The sequence below is a fragment of the Punica granatum genome, chromosome 4 (genome assembly GCF_007655135.1).
Source record: "Punica granatum isolate Tunisia-2019 chromosome 4, ASM765513v2, whole genome shotgun sequence".
NCBI classification, from domain to species: domain Eukaryota; kingdom Viridiplantae; phylum Streptophyta; class Magnoliopsida; order Myrtales; family Lythraceae; genus Punica; species Punica granatum.
Window position 1 is genome coordinate 485,147 of NC_045130.1, and position 17,311 is coordinate 502,457.

A 17,311-nucleotide genomic window follows, 5' to 3' on the forward strand; every position below is an offset into this window, starting at 1 on the left:
GATGGCAGGCTTCGAGGTCCCCATTTACCAGAATCGAAGAACCCTTATTGGGGAGTGGTGGTTAACGGCGAGGCCACTACAATCTACTGCCTTCCCCTTTCTCCCTTTCTCCTTGTCGGCCTTAGTCTTTATTTTTCATTTTTTAAAATTTTCATAATAATTTTCGTTTAAAAAATGAGACACACTTGATCACGTGACACTGTCAAGTATGGGTCAGTAATTTCAGTTAAAATTAATGGAAATATAAACGCCGTGCGAATATTGTTATTAAATTAATAATTTGTTTTTTTGTGTGAAAGAAAAAAAAATCGCACTAAAAAGTTATAATGTGAAATTTTTCTGTAGGAATGTTGGTGATTTTTTGGGTAATAACGCATAAATAAATAATAAATAATAAAAACTAGAAAAGAAAAGAGGAGAAAATCGGAGGCATAGAACGGCGCCGGGGTGGGTTTTAATTCATTTCATCAAATTTCCACTTGCCGCCGGCCTTCTCTCCAGCGATACATATTTGCTTCCAAAAGAAGAATCCGACCCCTCTCTCTTTCCCTCCTCTTCGCGCTCTCTCTGTATCTGCCATGGCGTTCCCTTACATGGAAGCTGTTGTTGGTATGCCTTCCCTCTCCATCCGTTTACATCCAGCTGTGAAATCTTATGCTTGTTCGCCTATGTTCTTCTCCTGCCAGTATTCGATTTAGATTTGTCTTTCCTTTTCTGTTTGTTGGATTTTATTACGAAGTCCCTTCAACGATCAGGTTTCTTGTTTGGGAGCTAATATCGGTTAATGGTTCTTCTTTTGATGCTGATGGTTTCACTGGATATGATGACTGTGCTTGTGGTTAGGTTCGTATGTTAGTCGGATTTAGGGTTTTCCTTAGTTCTTTCTGCTTCCTTATTTTAGAGGTCTGTCTTCTCCTATCGAGTTCTGAAAGTGCTGTGCTGTTGACCGAGAAATGTGAGTGCCTAGCTAGCCTATTCCAGTTCACTTCTTTGGGGAAGTGGATAATGTGGAAGATGCAGCACCTTTTGCTTTAACTGTCATATCTTTGTGTATCACCAGGCCATTGAAGGATATTATTAATTACAGTCACACTAGAGAGTCAGGAAGTTTGAGTTTATTATTTCTTTAGCAAGAAAAACATATCGGATAAATCACGCTTTTAATTGGGATGCAAAAGTTTTGCTGCCTTTGCTCATTTCTTGATTTTAGTTGCTGATATGTAAAAGTGCGAGTAATCTGCTATAAGAAATCATTTCGGGGATTGCTCTTTTCCTATCCTCCATTGGTTTTTTATGGCTAAATTGGTGTGTTTATGTTTCACCCCATTTTCCTCTCTCAGGTTTTATGATCCTAATGTACCTATTCGAAACTTATCTCGACTTGCGACAACACGCTGCTCTGAAACTCCCAAAACTTCCAAAAACTTTGGAAGGAGTAATCAGCCAAGAAAAGTTTGAGAAGTCACGAGCTTATAGTCTTGATAAAAGGTATAGCTTCTCACCGCCATATTGTTGTCTACACTCTTTGGTTTTCCTTTTCCTGAATCGATCATCTCAATCTGGTTGGATTTTATTTCATTTCAGCAACTTCCACTTTGTCCATGAGTTTGTGGCCATATTGATGGACTCGGCAATTCTGTTCTTCGGCATATTGCCTTGGTTTTGGAAGGTAAATGAATTTAACATAAATAGACTACTTTGGCTTTTGAGTTTAGGTTATTTTATTGCGGTAGTTCGCTTTCTATTTGTTTCCTCAGAGGATAATTTTATGGCTGCAGAAATCTGCGGATTTTCTGGTGCTGACTGGACTTGATGCAGAAAACGAAATACTGCATACTCTTGCATTTTTGGCTGGTGTGATGATTTGGTCACAGGTGCATCTTTGATCTATCATTGTTGGAATTTTATAGGATTGAATTTCACATTCATGTATCTGTGGATGGCAGTGGAATTTTATTCTAGTCTCTCATTTCTGAAAATCGTATATCCATCTCTTATGAATCAATTATGTACTAGACATTGCTTTTCTCTGGTGGTCTTAATATTTAATGTGCGCACTGAACTTCCATCATGTATGAGAAAAGCCATTAGTTTTTCCATTTACTTGCTTGGTATCTTTTGTAGAGAAGAGAAGTGGTACTCTGCTTACTTATATGGAGCCTTTAGATCCTGACCTTGCATACATGACATCTTATGCTACTTTATTCTGCCTATAATTAACATTTGTTTTTCTTTTACAAAATCTTTGCACAGATTACTGATTTGCCATTTTCTCTTTACTCAACATTTGTTATTGAGGCTCGCCATGGTTTCAACAAAGTACGGTATCTATCTTCTTCTTTTCTGCCTCGGTACCAGCTTGCTTTTATAATTTTTTTGGTTAATATTTCCTGAAATATCATTTGAGGTTGTGGGATTCTGTTTGGCCTTATATTGTCCCTTTATAGTCAAAAAGAAGAAAAGGGGTTTTTAATTTCTATAATCCTCAAATATTTTCTTTTTGCAGCAAACAGTATGGTTATTCTTCAGGGACATGTTGAAATCCGTTCTTCTTTCTGGTATAATTGGTCCACCTGTTGTGTCTGCAATTATCATTATAGTGCAGGTAATTTCCATTACTGGAGAAGAATTCTTCTTGTCTATAGCCTATTTTTACTATAGAAATTGTTTATTTAGGTAAAATTTGCCGAAACTGAGTTGCAAGGAATAATTCCGTGATGTTTGATAATCCAAAAAGTTTTTGTGGAAGAAATTATTAGGAAGATTTGATTAACAATAACACTGGTCATGGCTGACATGTAATGGAGATTGGTGTTGGTCTCTAATCAACAGAGTTTCCCTCCTTTAAACTGGCTAACTTTTACTCCTAGGAGAATTGTTGATTGAGTTGATGTTTAAAACAATAACATCAGAAAGGGGTGGAAAAAATAAGGCAGCATGTGCTATTGCAGTTTGGAGTCACCGCCAACCGAGAATAGTGGTTGGAACCAACTGCTAGCATTGATTTGACCAAGAAAGAAAAAGAAAAAAAATGCATGCTGGGCCAGCAGAGTCATCGTCATGCCAAGGATAAACTCAGCAGCACCATCACGAGTCACAACAAGGTTGCTGCAGGCTGTGGACAGCAAGTATTGGCTGGCCTGAAATGTGATTTGACATTTATGGGATCAAAGCATGTGCTTCACCCTACTTAGAATGGGTTGCTTGTTGCTTGCAATTTCTTTGTTGCGCCGACTGCAGGCAGATGAAAATAATGGGCTGTGAAAATTTAAGAAACAAAACCTGACCTGTTAGATGGAATAAGGAGTGGCTTTAATCTTATCATTGTTTTCAATTTTTTTGTTAGTTAGCACTAAAGTCTGCAATTCTTGCTTGCATCTATATTACAAATTGGAGAAGGAAAGTAGTTGTAACTTGCGTTCCTCCATAAACGGCATGCTAATACAAGCTACCGGATGAAGGTTATAGTTGTGAATGAAACAAATAATGGATGATGAAGCCATCACACTGACATTTAATGGATGATGCAGAAAGGGGGTCCTTATCTCGCCATCTACCTCTGGGCATTTACCTTTGTTCTCTCCCTTGTGATGATGACATTGTATCCCATTTTAATAGCTCCACTTTTCAACAAATTCACACCAGTGAGTATCTGAATTTATTTTTTCAGACAATTTACTATCCATTTTGGCCTTTATACTGATCTTTCTAATGTTCATACTGTCGCAAAAGCTTCCAGAAGGAGAGCTAAGGGAGAAGATTGAAAAGCTTGCTGCCTCGCTAAAATTTCCTTTGAAGAAGTTGTTTGTTGTTGATGGATCCACCAGGTCAAGCCACAGCAATGTGAGCAATCTTGTGATTACTCTAATATCAATTAGGCCTACTGCTTTTTGCCATATTTATAAGATTTAAGATGAAATTCTTATCTAAGCTATTTCATTAATTATGCAGGCCTATATGTATGGGTTCTTCAAGAACAAGCGCATTGTCCTCTACGATACTTTGATTCAGCAGGTATGGTGGGACTTTATCTACTGATGGTAGCATCTTGGACTTACTGCATCATGAAGTTCTAAATAAGTTCATCTTAAAGCTGCTCCTTTTTATAGCAACTTTAAAAGCTCTTTACCACTGGATAGTGAATGTTATGAGGACAGATTGTTTGTACCTTTTCCGTCAACCTAGGATTAAGACCATTATATATATCAAGGTGGTTATTAGCACCTTCAATGAGCTGGATTTGTTAAATTTTTTTTGTATAGATAAGGCTCTACATAACTTTTTCTTCCAATTTTTTCATGGAAGTAAGTTTTACGCAAGATGATGCTTTGCAGTGCAGGAATGACGAGGAAATTGTTGCTGTGATTGCTCATGAACTGGGACATTGGAAGCTTAATCATACTATGTATTCCTTCATTGCAGTGCAGGCATGCTGAAGTCTTTCTTACTAGTTCCTTCTGCCAGTTTTTTGGTTTCTACTTGGCAGTGCCAGTTGATCTTATGTTGCCTTTCTATCTGATGCAGATTCTCACATTTTTACAATTTGGAGGGTATACACTTGTGAGGAACTCAACTGATCTCTTTCGAAGCTTTGGATTCAACACACAGCCTGTGCTCATTGGGCTCATCATTTTTCAGGTTAGTCTGAAAGTAATGGTCATGAAACATGAATGTGCATGTTGTGTGCAACAATTGCTGGTAAGCCCATAACCAGGGTGGAATTTGCAGTGAATGCGTATTCTTTTTTACGGAAGGTGTTGATATCTCCATTCAAACAATATCATAGTTTCAAATCCAACACCCCAGTGAATGCATATTCTCATGCAGCAATTGCTGAATTTCATTTTTATGATATTCTCGGATTATATTTGCGGTATGATAAAGAGTAAAACTTTGGATAAAATGCACAAACCTCCCTTGAGGTTTCGAGAAATGGCACTAAACCCCATTTGTTGGGAAAATAGGCACTTAGCCCAATTGACCGTATTAACCAAACGGAGTTGGATGGATGTTAAGTTTTGTCGCATTTTCTTATTTTCCCTCTTTTTTTTTTGTTGAGTCTGAAATTCTTTAGGTTCTTTTCCTCTTTTGATAAAGAAAAAGAAAAAACACAGAAGAGAGAGAGAGAGAAGGATTGCCTGCTTCTTCCTTCCAAAAATTTCAATAAAGTAAAATCAGAGCAATGAGATTATGGAGTTATTCACCGAAGACATAATCGCCGAAGAAGCAATTAACTCGAGGATTCCTCCTGGTACACCGAGTGCAATACTTGTTTTTATATCAGATTCGTTGTGTTTCTCCACTATAGGCAAAATTGGAACTGCAAGAACTCGTTGTGGCAGAAGCTGCTTGATACTTATTGTTCTTGATTTTTCGTGGACGGATAGTTTTTAGCATACAACACAACCTGTCAACCTTCCCCTTTTGTTCAGAGAGGAGACAATTGGGCAAGTCCCAGTTACGAGATTGGAGGGGAGGTTCATGAAGGAGAGTTCAAAATTGCAGGACATGTTACCTAAGAGCATTAATGTGAACCTGTTTCCCCATACATCGAGGTACTAAATTGAGTGAATGGAGAACATGAATGGCACGGACAGGCAAACAAACTTGTTTATTGAGACATCAAACTTCGGCAGCTGGTAATAAGAGGCTAGCTCTCACTAGGAAATCCCAACTGAAACCTGTTCTTTGGAGGGGCCACTTGTTCTTCAAACTTATGACGACCATAGCTGCAAAAGAGCTGAACCACAAACTCGTTATCATAGAGAATGAGACTCTACAGGCCCTTGCTGCCTTAATTTCTACTGATTCAAGATGTTTGGAAGAAAGAAGAAGCAGAGATTGATCATTGTCTCTCTACTGTGTGTGTGTGTGTTTTTTTTTTTTGAATAGGAAGAGAACCTAAATAATTTCAGAGTAAAAAACGAAAAGAAAAAATAGAAAATGTGGCAAAAGTTAACGTCCATCCAATTTCGTTTGGTCAACATGGTCAACTGGGGCTAAGTGCCTATTTTCCCAACAAATGGGGCTAAGTGCTATATCTTGAAACTTCAAGGGAGGTAAGTGCATTTTACCTTACAACTTTTTAGTAAAAATGTGCCATCTCTTGATTGCAGCACACTGTGATACCTCTCCAACACCTGGTGAGTTTCGGCCTGAATCTTGTGAGCCGATCTTTTGAATTTCAGGTAACTCATCCTTTGTACCACAACTACTTTGAGGCCTTAAAAGTTTCTATTTGAAGTTGGTTTTGAGTTGCTTTGCATTCTATCTCTTGGTAGGCTGATGGATTTGCTAAGAAGCTGGGTTATGCTGCTGCTCTTCGTGCTGGCCTAGTGAAACTGCAGGTGATGAACACGACCTTTTGTTTTCTTTCAATCACACTTAGAATGAAAAGGAGCGTAGAGACGCCAAAGAATGTGGGAAGAGACCGGTTGTCCATCGGAGCATGCCAAGATTTAAGCATGAATGGGATTGGTTGCTGTCTTTGCATCTTGGAACTGGTTTTATATTGTGGGCGTTTCCTAAAAAATTGGGATCATAATTTCTGCTAAAATAATTTGGGGAATGATGGAAGATGATTAGCCTGCATATCATTGTTGATGAGATGAGCGCTGATGGAATTGGTTGGCTGTGGCAGTACCATTTCTTTGATTGATTTGGGGGTGTTAATTAATCACCTGAGAAATGCTAAACCTAGATGTCTGTGACTTCTCAGGAAGAGAATTTGTCTGCTATGAACACGGATCCTTGGTACTCAGCCTACCACTACTCTCACCCTCCGCTGGTCGAGAGATTGGCAGCTCTTGATAAGCCCGATAAGAAGGTAGATTGAAGTCCACGGCAGCGTATGGAAGAGGATATGACATATTTCCCTTCACTGGAGTTGATGATGCTCCTGTGGTTAAGAGAGTTGTAGTAAAATACGATTTTAGCTTTGTAGAGAGAACCTGTACGAGCTCTCTCTCTCTCTCTCTCTCTCTCTCTCTCTGTGTCTCAGTTTTACCTTCTTTGGGGCAAAAAAAGAAAGTAAAAACCTTGGGAGTTTACAAATTTAGAGGCAGGTAAGTCCGGCAAACAACTCAAATTGATTAGAAGAGGACCATGAAATCTAACTGAATGAAGAACTGTAAGTTGAGTTGTTACTCTGATGAGCTTCATTCATGATCACATATCCCAAGGAGCTTCTAGCTCATAGAATTCTGAGAGATTCAGAGTATGAGTTGGCGCCTCCCTGATGCCTCGTATTGATTTCTGAATTAATGTTGTCGGTTGTTGTTGTTGTTTTTTTTTTTTTTTTTGGGCTGTTGCCGTCTACGGCGTACGGATCAATTAAGTAGTGGCAACCAATCTTCTTAACGAATGACGTATGCTATAGCTGTACATTATGATGAAGCTGAGGAGTCTCTCAGATATCCGATAGTCGACAAGTGACTAGTGCTTGAGCATTAGAAGTAACAGTTTTCTGATACGAAGTCTGTTTCGAAATGCATATAGGAGATTGTAATATATAAATAAATATAAGGAGGGAGGGAGGGAGGGAGGGAGGGGTGGATAATAAGATATTCACATCTCTCCCTTCCATTAAATTTAAATACCAGCAAAGCAATGTTCGGTAAGTCATCATTTAAATATGTATTAGTTAATAGTTTTCCCCGGTCGAGTCAGAGTCAGAGTCAGAGTTGCAGTCGCAGTCTTTAACTCGTGCGAGGCTAATTTATGGGCATCGGTTCTCCAGTCTCCATCCATTTTACTCATCATCATTGCCTGACGCCTGCCGCTGCCCTGCCTATGTGGACTGCTTGTGGTGGAAATATGACCATTCCTCATTGTCGTTATTTATGGTGGACTGGACAATCTCAACCATGTTAATGGCGGGCGCCTGTGCCGTAATTAATGTACCCTCCATAATTTTTGCCATTATGCTGTAGTGTGCACCATCACAATAGTATGTAGTATAGCAGATACTTTCTTTTACGGCTTATTTGGATCGTGAGTTATAGCAGATTATGAAAATAAAAGTGAAACAAAAAATGAAGGGGGTCGGATAAAAAAATGATATAATGCAGTAATGCGCGATATCGCTTAATAATTAAGAGATTTCAGGTTCGATAATTAATGCACTATTCGTATCATTTTATTAACTCATATGGGCTTGCGAAAAAAAAAAGGCCGGACCACGCGTAATAATTACGCGGGTTATTGGTCAAGAAGAGGAAATAGAGAGGCAGTGGGACTGACTCCGTTGCCAATTCCAATGCTAATGGCAGAGCCAATGCCTTCACGGGTCACCCACCCAATCCCCACGCTTTTCCCGTTCCCACTCTCCCTTTCTTCCCAGTCCCTAATTATAATATATAAAATTCGAAAAGCGGGCCGTGAGAACTGCATTTGAAAACTCTCAGCTTTTGATAAAACGTCATTGCTTACTAGAATCAACCCATTTGATAATCTCTAGTTTTACGGTTAATTGACCTTTCAATTTCAGTTCAATAAATTTTACTATATTTTATTTGTGGTCATATTTGACTTATTTTGATTATTTGTATGTGTAATTTTTGTTTTGAAAAAATTAAACGATTTTACGATATTTTGAAAGAACTCCTTAATTTGAGCGATATTTTTCAAGTTCAATATACCGTCTGCTCTATAAATACGAATAAAAAATTCATCATTTTGGATCAATTTTTTTTATTCATGATAATTTTTTGGCACTCTAAATCTCTCATTTTTCTTCAAACGAGTGCATATTACAATATATATTCTTCTATAATGAGGGTTATTCGGATTCGTCTTGACTAATCATTGCAGTCCAAAATAAATTCCTTGTAAATCCATGGGATAAGTATAAGTCTTCTGGCCACACAGACCAATTATTGGGTTCATATTATAGAATCTTTGACTCTATATAATGTATGATATTGCATATAATCATATGGCTAGATTACATATTAGTTTGATAATATTTAGTTCTTTTTACATTTAATTGTATTGACTATTAATTATATCTATTTGATAAATATATAATTTTTAGCCAATAATTTCTTTATATCTATATAAATTCATGCATCATATATGATAATTATTTAACTTTTTTCATATAAAAGTTGATAAAATTTTACCGCGCAATACACGGGTGCCAACTAACATAATTAAAGTTTGAATACGATATATCAAATAAATATATGAAAAATTCATTTAATCGGAACTTAAAAAAGCAAATACAGAAATATTCTCGTTAAAAATTAAATTATTCGAGCAGTTCAATAGGAGATTAACCATAAGTTGAGGTTTTTAAAATAACAGTTTTTCGTAAGTGCTTTTTGATTTTTATATATTATAATTGATAATTGATTCATTTTATATAATTAGTATTTTATAGTAATTAATGATGGTAAAAGAGGATGAGGGGAAAAAATTGGGGGGAAAAAAATAAGGGAGGAGGATGACTTGGACTCCCTACTGCTCTCGTGGTCGTCGTCCTCCTTCCTACCTTCCTTCCTCCTTCAATAGTCCACCGAGTCTGCCAAGAAATGTCAACAACAGCTGAGAAACTCCATACCTACCGACACGCTTTCCATCTCCAATTCATCTCCGCCTCCGCCTCCGCCTCCGCCTCCTCCCCCATCCCCTCCCTTCCGTCCTGAGCCTCCCCTGGATTATTCGTTGGTTTGCTTTGCCTTGCCGGACCGACTCCTCTCGGATATGTCGTTGGAATCGAGCTCCGGCTCCGCCGAGCACAACATCAGAGGCGTCCCCACCCACGGCGGCCACTACGTCCAGTACAATGTCTACGGAAACCTCTTTGAAGTCTCCCGGAAGTACGTCCCTCCTATCCGCCCCATCGGCCGTGGAGCTTACGGCCTTGTTTGGTATTTCTCCTTCTGCTCCCTCATCCTTTCCTTTCGCTCTCTTCCTCTCCTTACACTCCTGGTCCTAGTTAGTTGTTGTGTCATGTGTGTGGGTTCGATTCTATGTTCACCTCCACGACTGGATAGAATTTGTCGAGAGAGATCTCCTGTGTTTGGATCGTTTAGCTTTAGCTGCGAACCGAAGCTCGTTTCCATCACAAATTTCCAATTTCGATCAGTTTCGCTTCCCAAATATGTGCTGGATAGCTACTGATCTGTTGATCCGTTTGTATTGATGTCCTTTTTCCGGAATAGAATTCACTCCTGGCAGCAGCTGAATTTTCAGGTGTTCTGCATGAACCTATCGTTGCGTTACTTAGTCATGCAAACGCTTGAAGCAAGAAACTTCACATTTGGTTGAGGTTTTACTATTTTTTTTTTAAAAAAATTTTGTCCACTTAAGTACCTTCAGCATACATCATATACTGAGCAAAGTGTCAGCTTGAACCTGTTTGATAGTCTCAATTGTCAGGTTGCTAAGCTTTAACTCTTGATTGCTTTTTTTTTTTTTTGCATTTATTATTGTGGCTTTGATCCCCATGAAAAGGCTTTGCTTCCTAACTTTGTTCAGTGCTGCCGTAAACTCGGAGACGCATGAGGAGGTTGCCATCAAGAAGATTGGCAATGCATTTGACAACCGGATAGATGCCAAAAGGACTTTGCGGGAAATTAAACTTCTACGGCACATGGATCACGAAAATGTAATCACCTTTCCAATGACTCTCATGATCTTGTATTCCTGCCTGGATGCATCTTTTTATGGATATTCTCAATTCTCCATACATTATTTTAGTCAGAGCCGGAGGGTCCTTTTGATTATGGTTTGACTTTTTTTAATTGAAAGTCTTAACAGAGTCGTATGTATTTCTATTCTTGGGCAAATGGTGAAATTGATGGGACTTAATGGATTTCCCTAGAGGAAAATTATAAATGTGTGATATGCTATTCTTTATTCTTTCCATGTTCTAGTGTTTTATGCTGTTCCATAGGGCAAATTCTCATTTCCCGCCTTCTCCTTTTTCCAGGTTGTTGCTCTTAAAGATATCATAAGACCTCCACAGAAAGAGAACTTCAATGATGTCTACATTGTTTATGAATTGTTGGACACTGATCTTCATCAAATAATCCGGTCTAGTCAGCCGTTAACAGATGATCATTGTCGGGTAGACCCTGCTCCTATATTCAGTGCCTGTGCAGTTATTTACAGCAATTCATATAGATCTGGAGATAACCACATTAGTTGCTGGTTCGTTTCTTCTTATCAATGACTCCCGCTGGCACAGAAGATTATACAACAATGCCCTGCTTGAGTTCTGTACTAGTTCTACCCTTATTCATTCAGCATCTTTATTGATGCATATGGATGCCTCAGAACACATCTACCACCCAACATGCTGACATATGTTTCTCCACTTTTTTTTTTTTTTTTCACATAGGTCCACATGCAATGCAACTCTACATGATAGTGTTATTTCAGGTTTAAGCTCTAAGTTGAACTTATACCTCTTCTATGCAGTACTTTTTGTATCAGTTGCTACGAGGCCTCAAATATGTACATTCAGCAAATGTTCTCCACCGTGATTTAAAACCCAGCAATTTGCTTTTAAATGCCAATTGCGACCTGAAGATTGGAGACTTTGGTCTTGCAAGGACAACATCTGAAACAGATTTCATGACCGAGTATGTTGTTACTCGCTGGTACCGTGCACCAGAGTTGCTTCTTAATTGTTCAGAGTACACTGCTGCAATTGATATATGGTCAGTGGGTTGCATCCTTGGTGAAATTATGACGAGGCAGCCCCTTTTCCCTGGCAGAGACTATGTTCATCAGCTGAGACTAATTACAGAGGTATGCTCTGGCCATTTTCCCAGAGATGGGTATAAAAATTGATAATATTGCTGGTTTGCAGGAAAGATCTTCTGATTTTTTTCCTTTGAAGCACCAAAATCATTCCAGTTGAAGAAATTTCTCTGTTTTTGAAATTATATATGTGACTGCATACTGATTTTCACTACAGGTTCTTTGCTGAATTCTGTTCTTAGACTGTTAGTGTTCAGCCTTCTTATTATTACATCACGATTATTTTCACTCTATAATTTGTTGAGAATTACTGATGTGCCTTTCCCCACGTATAGCCCCACTTTTAAATTGTTACACTTTCCTTCTTATTGTGCCTATGAATGGTCGGGGCAGTTTCCTTTCGCATATTCTTGTGTTACATTTGTGTATCTTCTATTTATTGGCATGAATTGGTGTCTTGACAAGTTTGTGCATCTGAAAAGCTCATAGGATCTCCCGATGACTCGAGCCTTGGATTTTTAAGAAGTGATAATGCTCGAAGATATGTCAGACAGCTTCCGCAGTACCCTAGGCAGCAATTCTCTGCCAGATTTCCAGGAGTGTCCCCTGGTGCTCTTGATCTACTGGAGAAAATGCTCGTCTTTGACCCGAATAAACGCATTACAGGTAAAATATTAGAAATTTTTAATATTTTACTTGTATTAATATGAGTGAATTGCTTTATGGCAACTGCCCCCTCAAGCATGGCGAAAATGTCAAGGATTCAGATGACCTTTTTTAACTTTCTTGTTAGGGTAAATATGAAGAAACTTAATGAAAAGAAGGGTACTTCATCGATAGATTAGTCATCACTACTACATCACTAAACACATAAAACCCTACTACATCACTAAACACATAAAACTCTGGTGATCATCAATTGTAGCTACTTCAGTCCATGTATCAGATGTTCCTTTCAAGGCCATATCCGATACTTTATGCTGAGAAAGAATTTAAAATTTATCTGTGGTTGTTTGCAGTTGATGGGGCACTGTGCCACCCTTATTTGGCACCTCTTCATGATATCAATGAGGAGCCAGTCTGCCCGACTCAATTCAGCTTTGACTTTGAGCAGCCCTCGTTTACTGAGGAACACATTAAGGAGCTCATTTGGAGGGAGTCTGTAAAATTCAACCCAGACCCAACTCATTGATAATTCCCTTCTCGTTCAAATATGTTCTAACCAGAGCATCATTTGATCCTGTGAGAAATCCACTCTTAGTCCAGAGGATGCTGCAGGACTCGCTTTGAAATCTGGCTTGAGTTTGGTATGATGAAAGTTGAGTCGGCTTTCATCCGACATATTAGTGTGGCTTGTAAATTTTATGTTGTAGAAAGGAGCTGTCTGAGAATAGCTATTGTTGAGAATTTATGTTGCTGTTTGTTAAGAGCGCTAACTCCGCTACTGTTGGTGCTTGTCTCTTTTTTTGCTCCTTGGTGTTTTGTAAGCATAACCATATGAGACTGAAGCATAGTTCATTACTCTAAAGCCAGGCTCTTATTTTTCTTCTGCTATATATATATATGTCCTTTAAACACGTGAACCTGTAAATCTTTTAAGAGCCAGCCTACTGCCTACTGCTTTAAACTCGAACTTTTTTACGGAGTCATCGGTTGATTTGCTGTCCGATCTTCCATTGAAGAATGTAAAAGCGAGTCCCATATAATAGAGGAGAGGAGTCATCGATGTACGTAGAAAGCTAATAACTTTTTTTTTTTTTTTGGTACTTTAGAAAGAGCCAAAGAGGAAAATAAGAAAACATTCATTCAGTTTCAGAGGGATTCAGATTGAGATAGGGGGTTTTAGGGGCCTCTCTCTCTTTTTGGGCCTCTATGCAGCTCTTAGAATCTCAAAACCCAGTCAAGTATGCCTCACTTTGTAGACGCATTTCTTGAACTTCACCATGTCGATGGGCAATTTCGCTGTTGGGAATTGGCACGCGACAGTTTTCTCCGGCAGAATACTGCAAGGCCGAGGAGTAACCCCGCTCGTGATGCCCTGAACATGGCTGCATGTCCATGGAGCCTCTTTCGACTTGGGGGACATTGCAATGGTTGCATTCGAGATGCAGATGCCTGTAAAAGGATCCCCTGGAATGCCATTGAACTGGGCAGCCATGGTCACATTCTCTGCCACCACGTCCCGGTAATTGATCCCGCTGACCATGGGCCGAGCATTGGGGTTGTAGTGTTTGTCTGGATGGGACCCATAGTTCCCGTCCATCCAGAAGGCCCACTTCATCGTGTGCATCTTCATCCCTTTAACGTACACATCCCTCACGTAGGCTCCTCTCCCCATGGCTGTCTTGATCCGAACACCCGATTCCGTGTTGATGGCTGTGATGTCCTCGGCCCGGACGTCCTCAATCCCACCCGACATCTCGCTACCGAGTGCGATCATCGCACTCGTGGGGGAGATGCACGTGAGGCGTCTGATGGCCAAGTGCCGCGTCGGCATCCCATATGCAATCCCGTACTCATCCCACCCGCTCTTAACGGCCACACAGTCGTCTCCCGAGACGATGAAACAGTCTTCGATTCTGGTGTTAGTGCATGAATCTGTCACGCCAGAAAGGAGCGGGAGCTCATGCTCAATGAAATGTTATTATATTTCTGAAAGCACAAAGTGAATGAAGTAAAAACTCAGGGGAAAAAAAAAAAAAAAAGAGGAAAAAGTTTTACCAGGGTCAATCCCATCAGTGTTTGGAGATTTGACTGGAGCAAGGATGGTTATTCTTTGTATAATGACATCACTGCGTTAATAAATATTTCAAGGAAAAAGAAAAGGGGTAAGAGAAAACATGAAGCTAGCTAGGCCAAGGGGAAAGTAATTAAATAAAGCATTTGAAGCAGAAGCAGAGGGCAGCTCATCAGGCTGAATTGACCAGACCAGACCAGAACAGACCTGCTGTAAACAGGGTGGAGGGTCCAAAATGGGGAGTTGAGAAGGGTGAGATGAGAGATCTGAATGTTGTTGGAGTGCATGATCTCGATCAGGTGCGGCCGCGTGTACCTCAACTTTCCCTCGTGGAATTTTGTCCACCATATCTCCCCCTGACCATCAATGGTCCCATTCATCCCTGCAAAGTTGCATGCACCGGACATTTTTTTTTTTTTTTTATCAATCGAATACCAATGATCATGTCTCGCTCTTTAAATCTAAAACAATATGCCATCATATATCATCAATGGAATGGGGGGCAAGAAAAGAAAAAAAAAAGACAGGTTCTGGACCATCCACAAATGACAAACCACGCGATATGATGTGACGTCGATGGATACCAGTGAAAAACCAAAGCTAAGATGGTTTTGGTCTGTAGAGTACCTGTGATAATAACATCGGTGAGGTTCGTGCCAAAGATGAAGCTCATGTACCTTCCTCCAGGTGCTTCCCTCCCATGCCCGTACGATGGCAAAGGTTTCGCAAGTGGCCAGTCGTTTATGTCCTTTTTTAACAATAACAGCACGCAATTTTTACATCAACAAGATCAGTTAGGAACCCAGTCATTCAGTCCCCAGAGTCGTCATGCATGCGCACATATACGTATATGCTAATGCTATCAATATTTGTTAATTATATATATGGAGAAAAACATGGCCTTTTTACAGAGAACATACGCCATATTATGTATTTTTCTTTATTATTCAGTTCAGCGGAACATGTGGAAAATGGAAAATCAATTTGTACAATAATGCATCACACTGCACCCTGTTGACCTGACACGAGAGAATTAATTGAATTGAACCAAACTAAACTAAACTAAACTAAACTAAACTAAACATAACATCAATCAACATATGCAATCCTTGCTTTGCTTGGTGGAATGACAATTGGTCGTGGAAAACAGCTGTCAGTACGAGGAAGGAAGGGAAGGAAATGGAACCTGGGAAGCAAGAAGAACAGCATCCTTGTGGAGGAACAGGGTGAAGTGGCTGGTCAAGTTGAAGGTGCCGGTGAGCCATCTCCCGGGGGGGACGTAGAGCAGCGCCCCGCCCTGCTGTGAGTAGCGGCTGAGGTGGTCCACAGCCTGCTGGAAGGCCCTCGTGTTGAGTGTCTTCCCGTCCCCGACGGCTCCAAAGTCCGTGACGGAGAAGCTGTGGGCTCTGCAACTAACAGCGCCGTACTCAAAGACAGAGCCAGTCGTAACTGCACCCACCTTTCCCACAGCACGGCACTCTGTTCCTGTCGAAACCAGCAGGATCCCAACTACGACCACAGCTGCGAGCAGTTTAATCTGCAACGAAAGACCGATCAATGGATCATAATTTCATATTATTCATTCTTATATATTTATCGTTGGTGAGGAGTAAAGGGAGATTTAGCATCAGAAGGGTTTGAGTTTCAGGTTTACCGTATATCTCCAGAGCTCCATTGTTACAGTAGAAGAGGAAAGGTAATGTTGCAGTTGCAGTTGCAGAGGCGACGGACTCTGGACTGCCGCTTACTATTTATAGGACAATAATAATAATAATAATAATAAAAGCTAAAATTAATTCTTTTGGTTTTGGGTAAAGGTAAAAGCTATAGGAGATGGTGAGGGGAGGTGAGGTGAGGTGCTCAGCGTCTTCTTGTCTGTGTACTCCGAGAAAGGTGCCATGACATGATCCAGATGATGTTCGTTTTCTTTCTGTGTATTTGCATTAAACAATGCCGAGGCAAACAGCCTTCCCTTCTCTTTCCTTGGAGTCCTTCCTTTCCCTTTTTCTTTTTTTTTTTTGGCCCTTCTTTTTCTTTAAGGAAAAAAAACCTTATTAGTTATTATTACCTTCCCCACTTTCTCTTTTTTATCACGTTGATTCTAGAGTGAAAAATACTTCATTTAATTCTACTCTATTTCACTTTACTTTTTTTTTAACACAATTATTTTTATTTTTATTTTATTCTTTATTATAAAAATAAATTATCTCACGTACTTTTTTTCAATTATCATTCGATTTAATTTTTTAAAACTAAATTATCTCGACTATCGATTACTTTTCTAACAATTCAACAATACAATTATTATTTTTGTATCTTTTTTTCAATTTAATAATAAATTGAGAAATCTATCAAATACACAGTGAAAGATGAATTTTACAACAAACGTGTCAAATTATTTTTTTACATGACATAAAACCTTGACAGTTAAAAATCACACTAGATGAGACCTTCCGTCCAGCTTTTATCGAGAAAGGATCAAACGGAGGAATTCTAAGCCGCCAATTCTGAGTACCTCTGGCGCTTCTTCTCATTCTCTCCCTCGTCACCATCATATTCATCATTGTCGACATCGGCTCCATTGGGAAAGGGTAGGTTGATCTGGGGACGAATTTGGACGACCCTCTTGGTCTGATGGCCGGTTTCATCGAGTCAATGCTACATCCACACTTAGAGAGATATGAAATCGCAGAACGAACAAAAAGACGGGAATCGGCCAACTTTCGAACCAGAAGCCAGGATAGCACGATTCAATGAAATGGTGATTAGTGAATGACCAGAAGAATAATAGAGGAAACATAGGACACCGAACAAGAAATAGCGCTCTCCTGAAACAAGAGATCTCCCGAAACAAGAGTAGCA

General features: G+C 39.5%; 3 protein-coding genes across 3 annotated transcripts; 2 read left to right on the top strand and 1 right to left on the bottom strand.

Annotated features, from left to right (window-relative positions):
• Positions 1–434: 434 nt before the first annotated feature.
• LOC116205413 (CAAX prenyl protease 1 homolog) lies at positions 435–7,259 on the top strand. Its single transcript, XM_031538023.1, has 14 exons — positions 435–609; positions 1,341–1,488; positions 1,585–1,669; positions 1,779–1,874; positions 2,254–2,319; positions 2,507–2,605; positions 3,531–3,644; positions 3,733–3,843; positions 3,952–4,014; positions 4,335–4,427; positions 4,525–4,638; positions 6,117–6,188; positions 6,282–6,347; positions 6,719–7,259. Exons 1-14 carry the CDS (start codon positions 579–581, stop codon positions 6,833–6,835), a joined length of 1,275 nt encoding a protein of 424 aa, XP_031393883.1. The 5' UTR covers positions 435–578; the 3' UTR covers positions 6,836–7,259.
• A 2,192-nt stretch (positions 7,260–9,451) lies between these two features.
• LOC116202438 (mitogen-activated protein kinase homolog MMK2) lies at positions 9,452–13,289 on the top strand. The gene is made up of 6 exons (XM_031533981.1): positions 9,452–9,872; positions 10,483–10,612; positions 10,937–11,074; positions 11,428–11,760; positions 12,195–12,378; positions 12,732–13,289. The coding sequence occupies exons 1-6, from the start codon at positions 9,706–9,708 to the stop codon at positions 12,902–12,904; spliced, it is 1,125 nt and encodes a 374-aa protein (XP_031389841.1). The 5' UTR covers positions 9,452–9,705; the 3' UTR covers positions 12,905–13,289.
• A 149-nt stretch (positions 13,290–13,438) lies between these two features.
• LOC116202437 (probable polygalacturonase) lies at positions 13,439–16,369 on the bottom strand. The gene is made up of 6 exons (XM_031533980.1): positions 16,104–16,369; positions 15,636–15,986; positions 15,077–15,197; positions 14,657–14,831; positions 14,434–14,504; positions 13,439–14,310 (listed from the first exon to the last, which is right to left on the bottom strand). The coding sequence occupies exons 1-6, from the start codon at positions 16,122–16,124 to the stop codon at positions 13,613–13,615; spliced, it is 1,437 nt and encodes a 478-aa protein (XP_031389840.1). The 5' UTR covers positions 16,125–16,369; the 3' UTR covers positions 13,439–13,612.
• Positions 16,370–17,311: the final 942 nt, after the last annotated feature.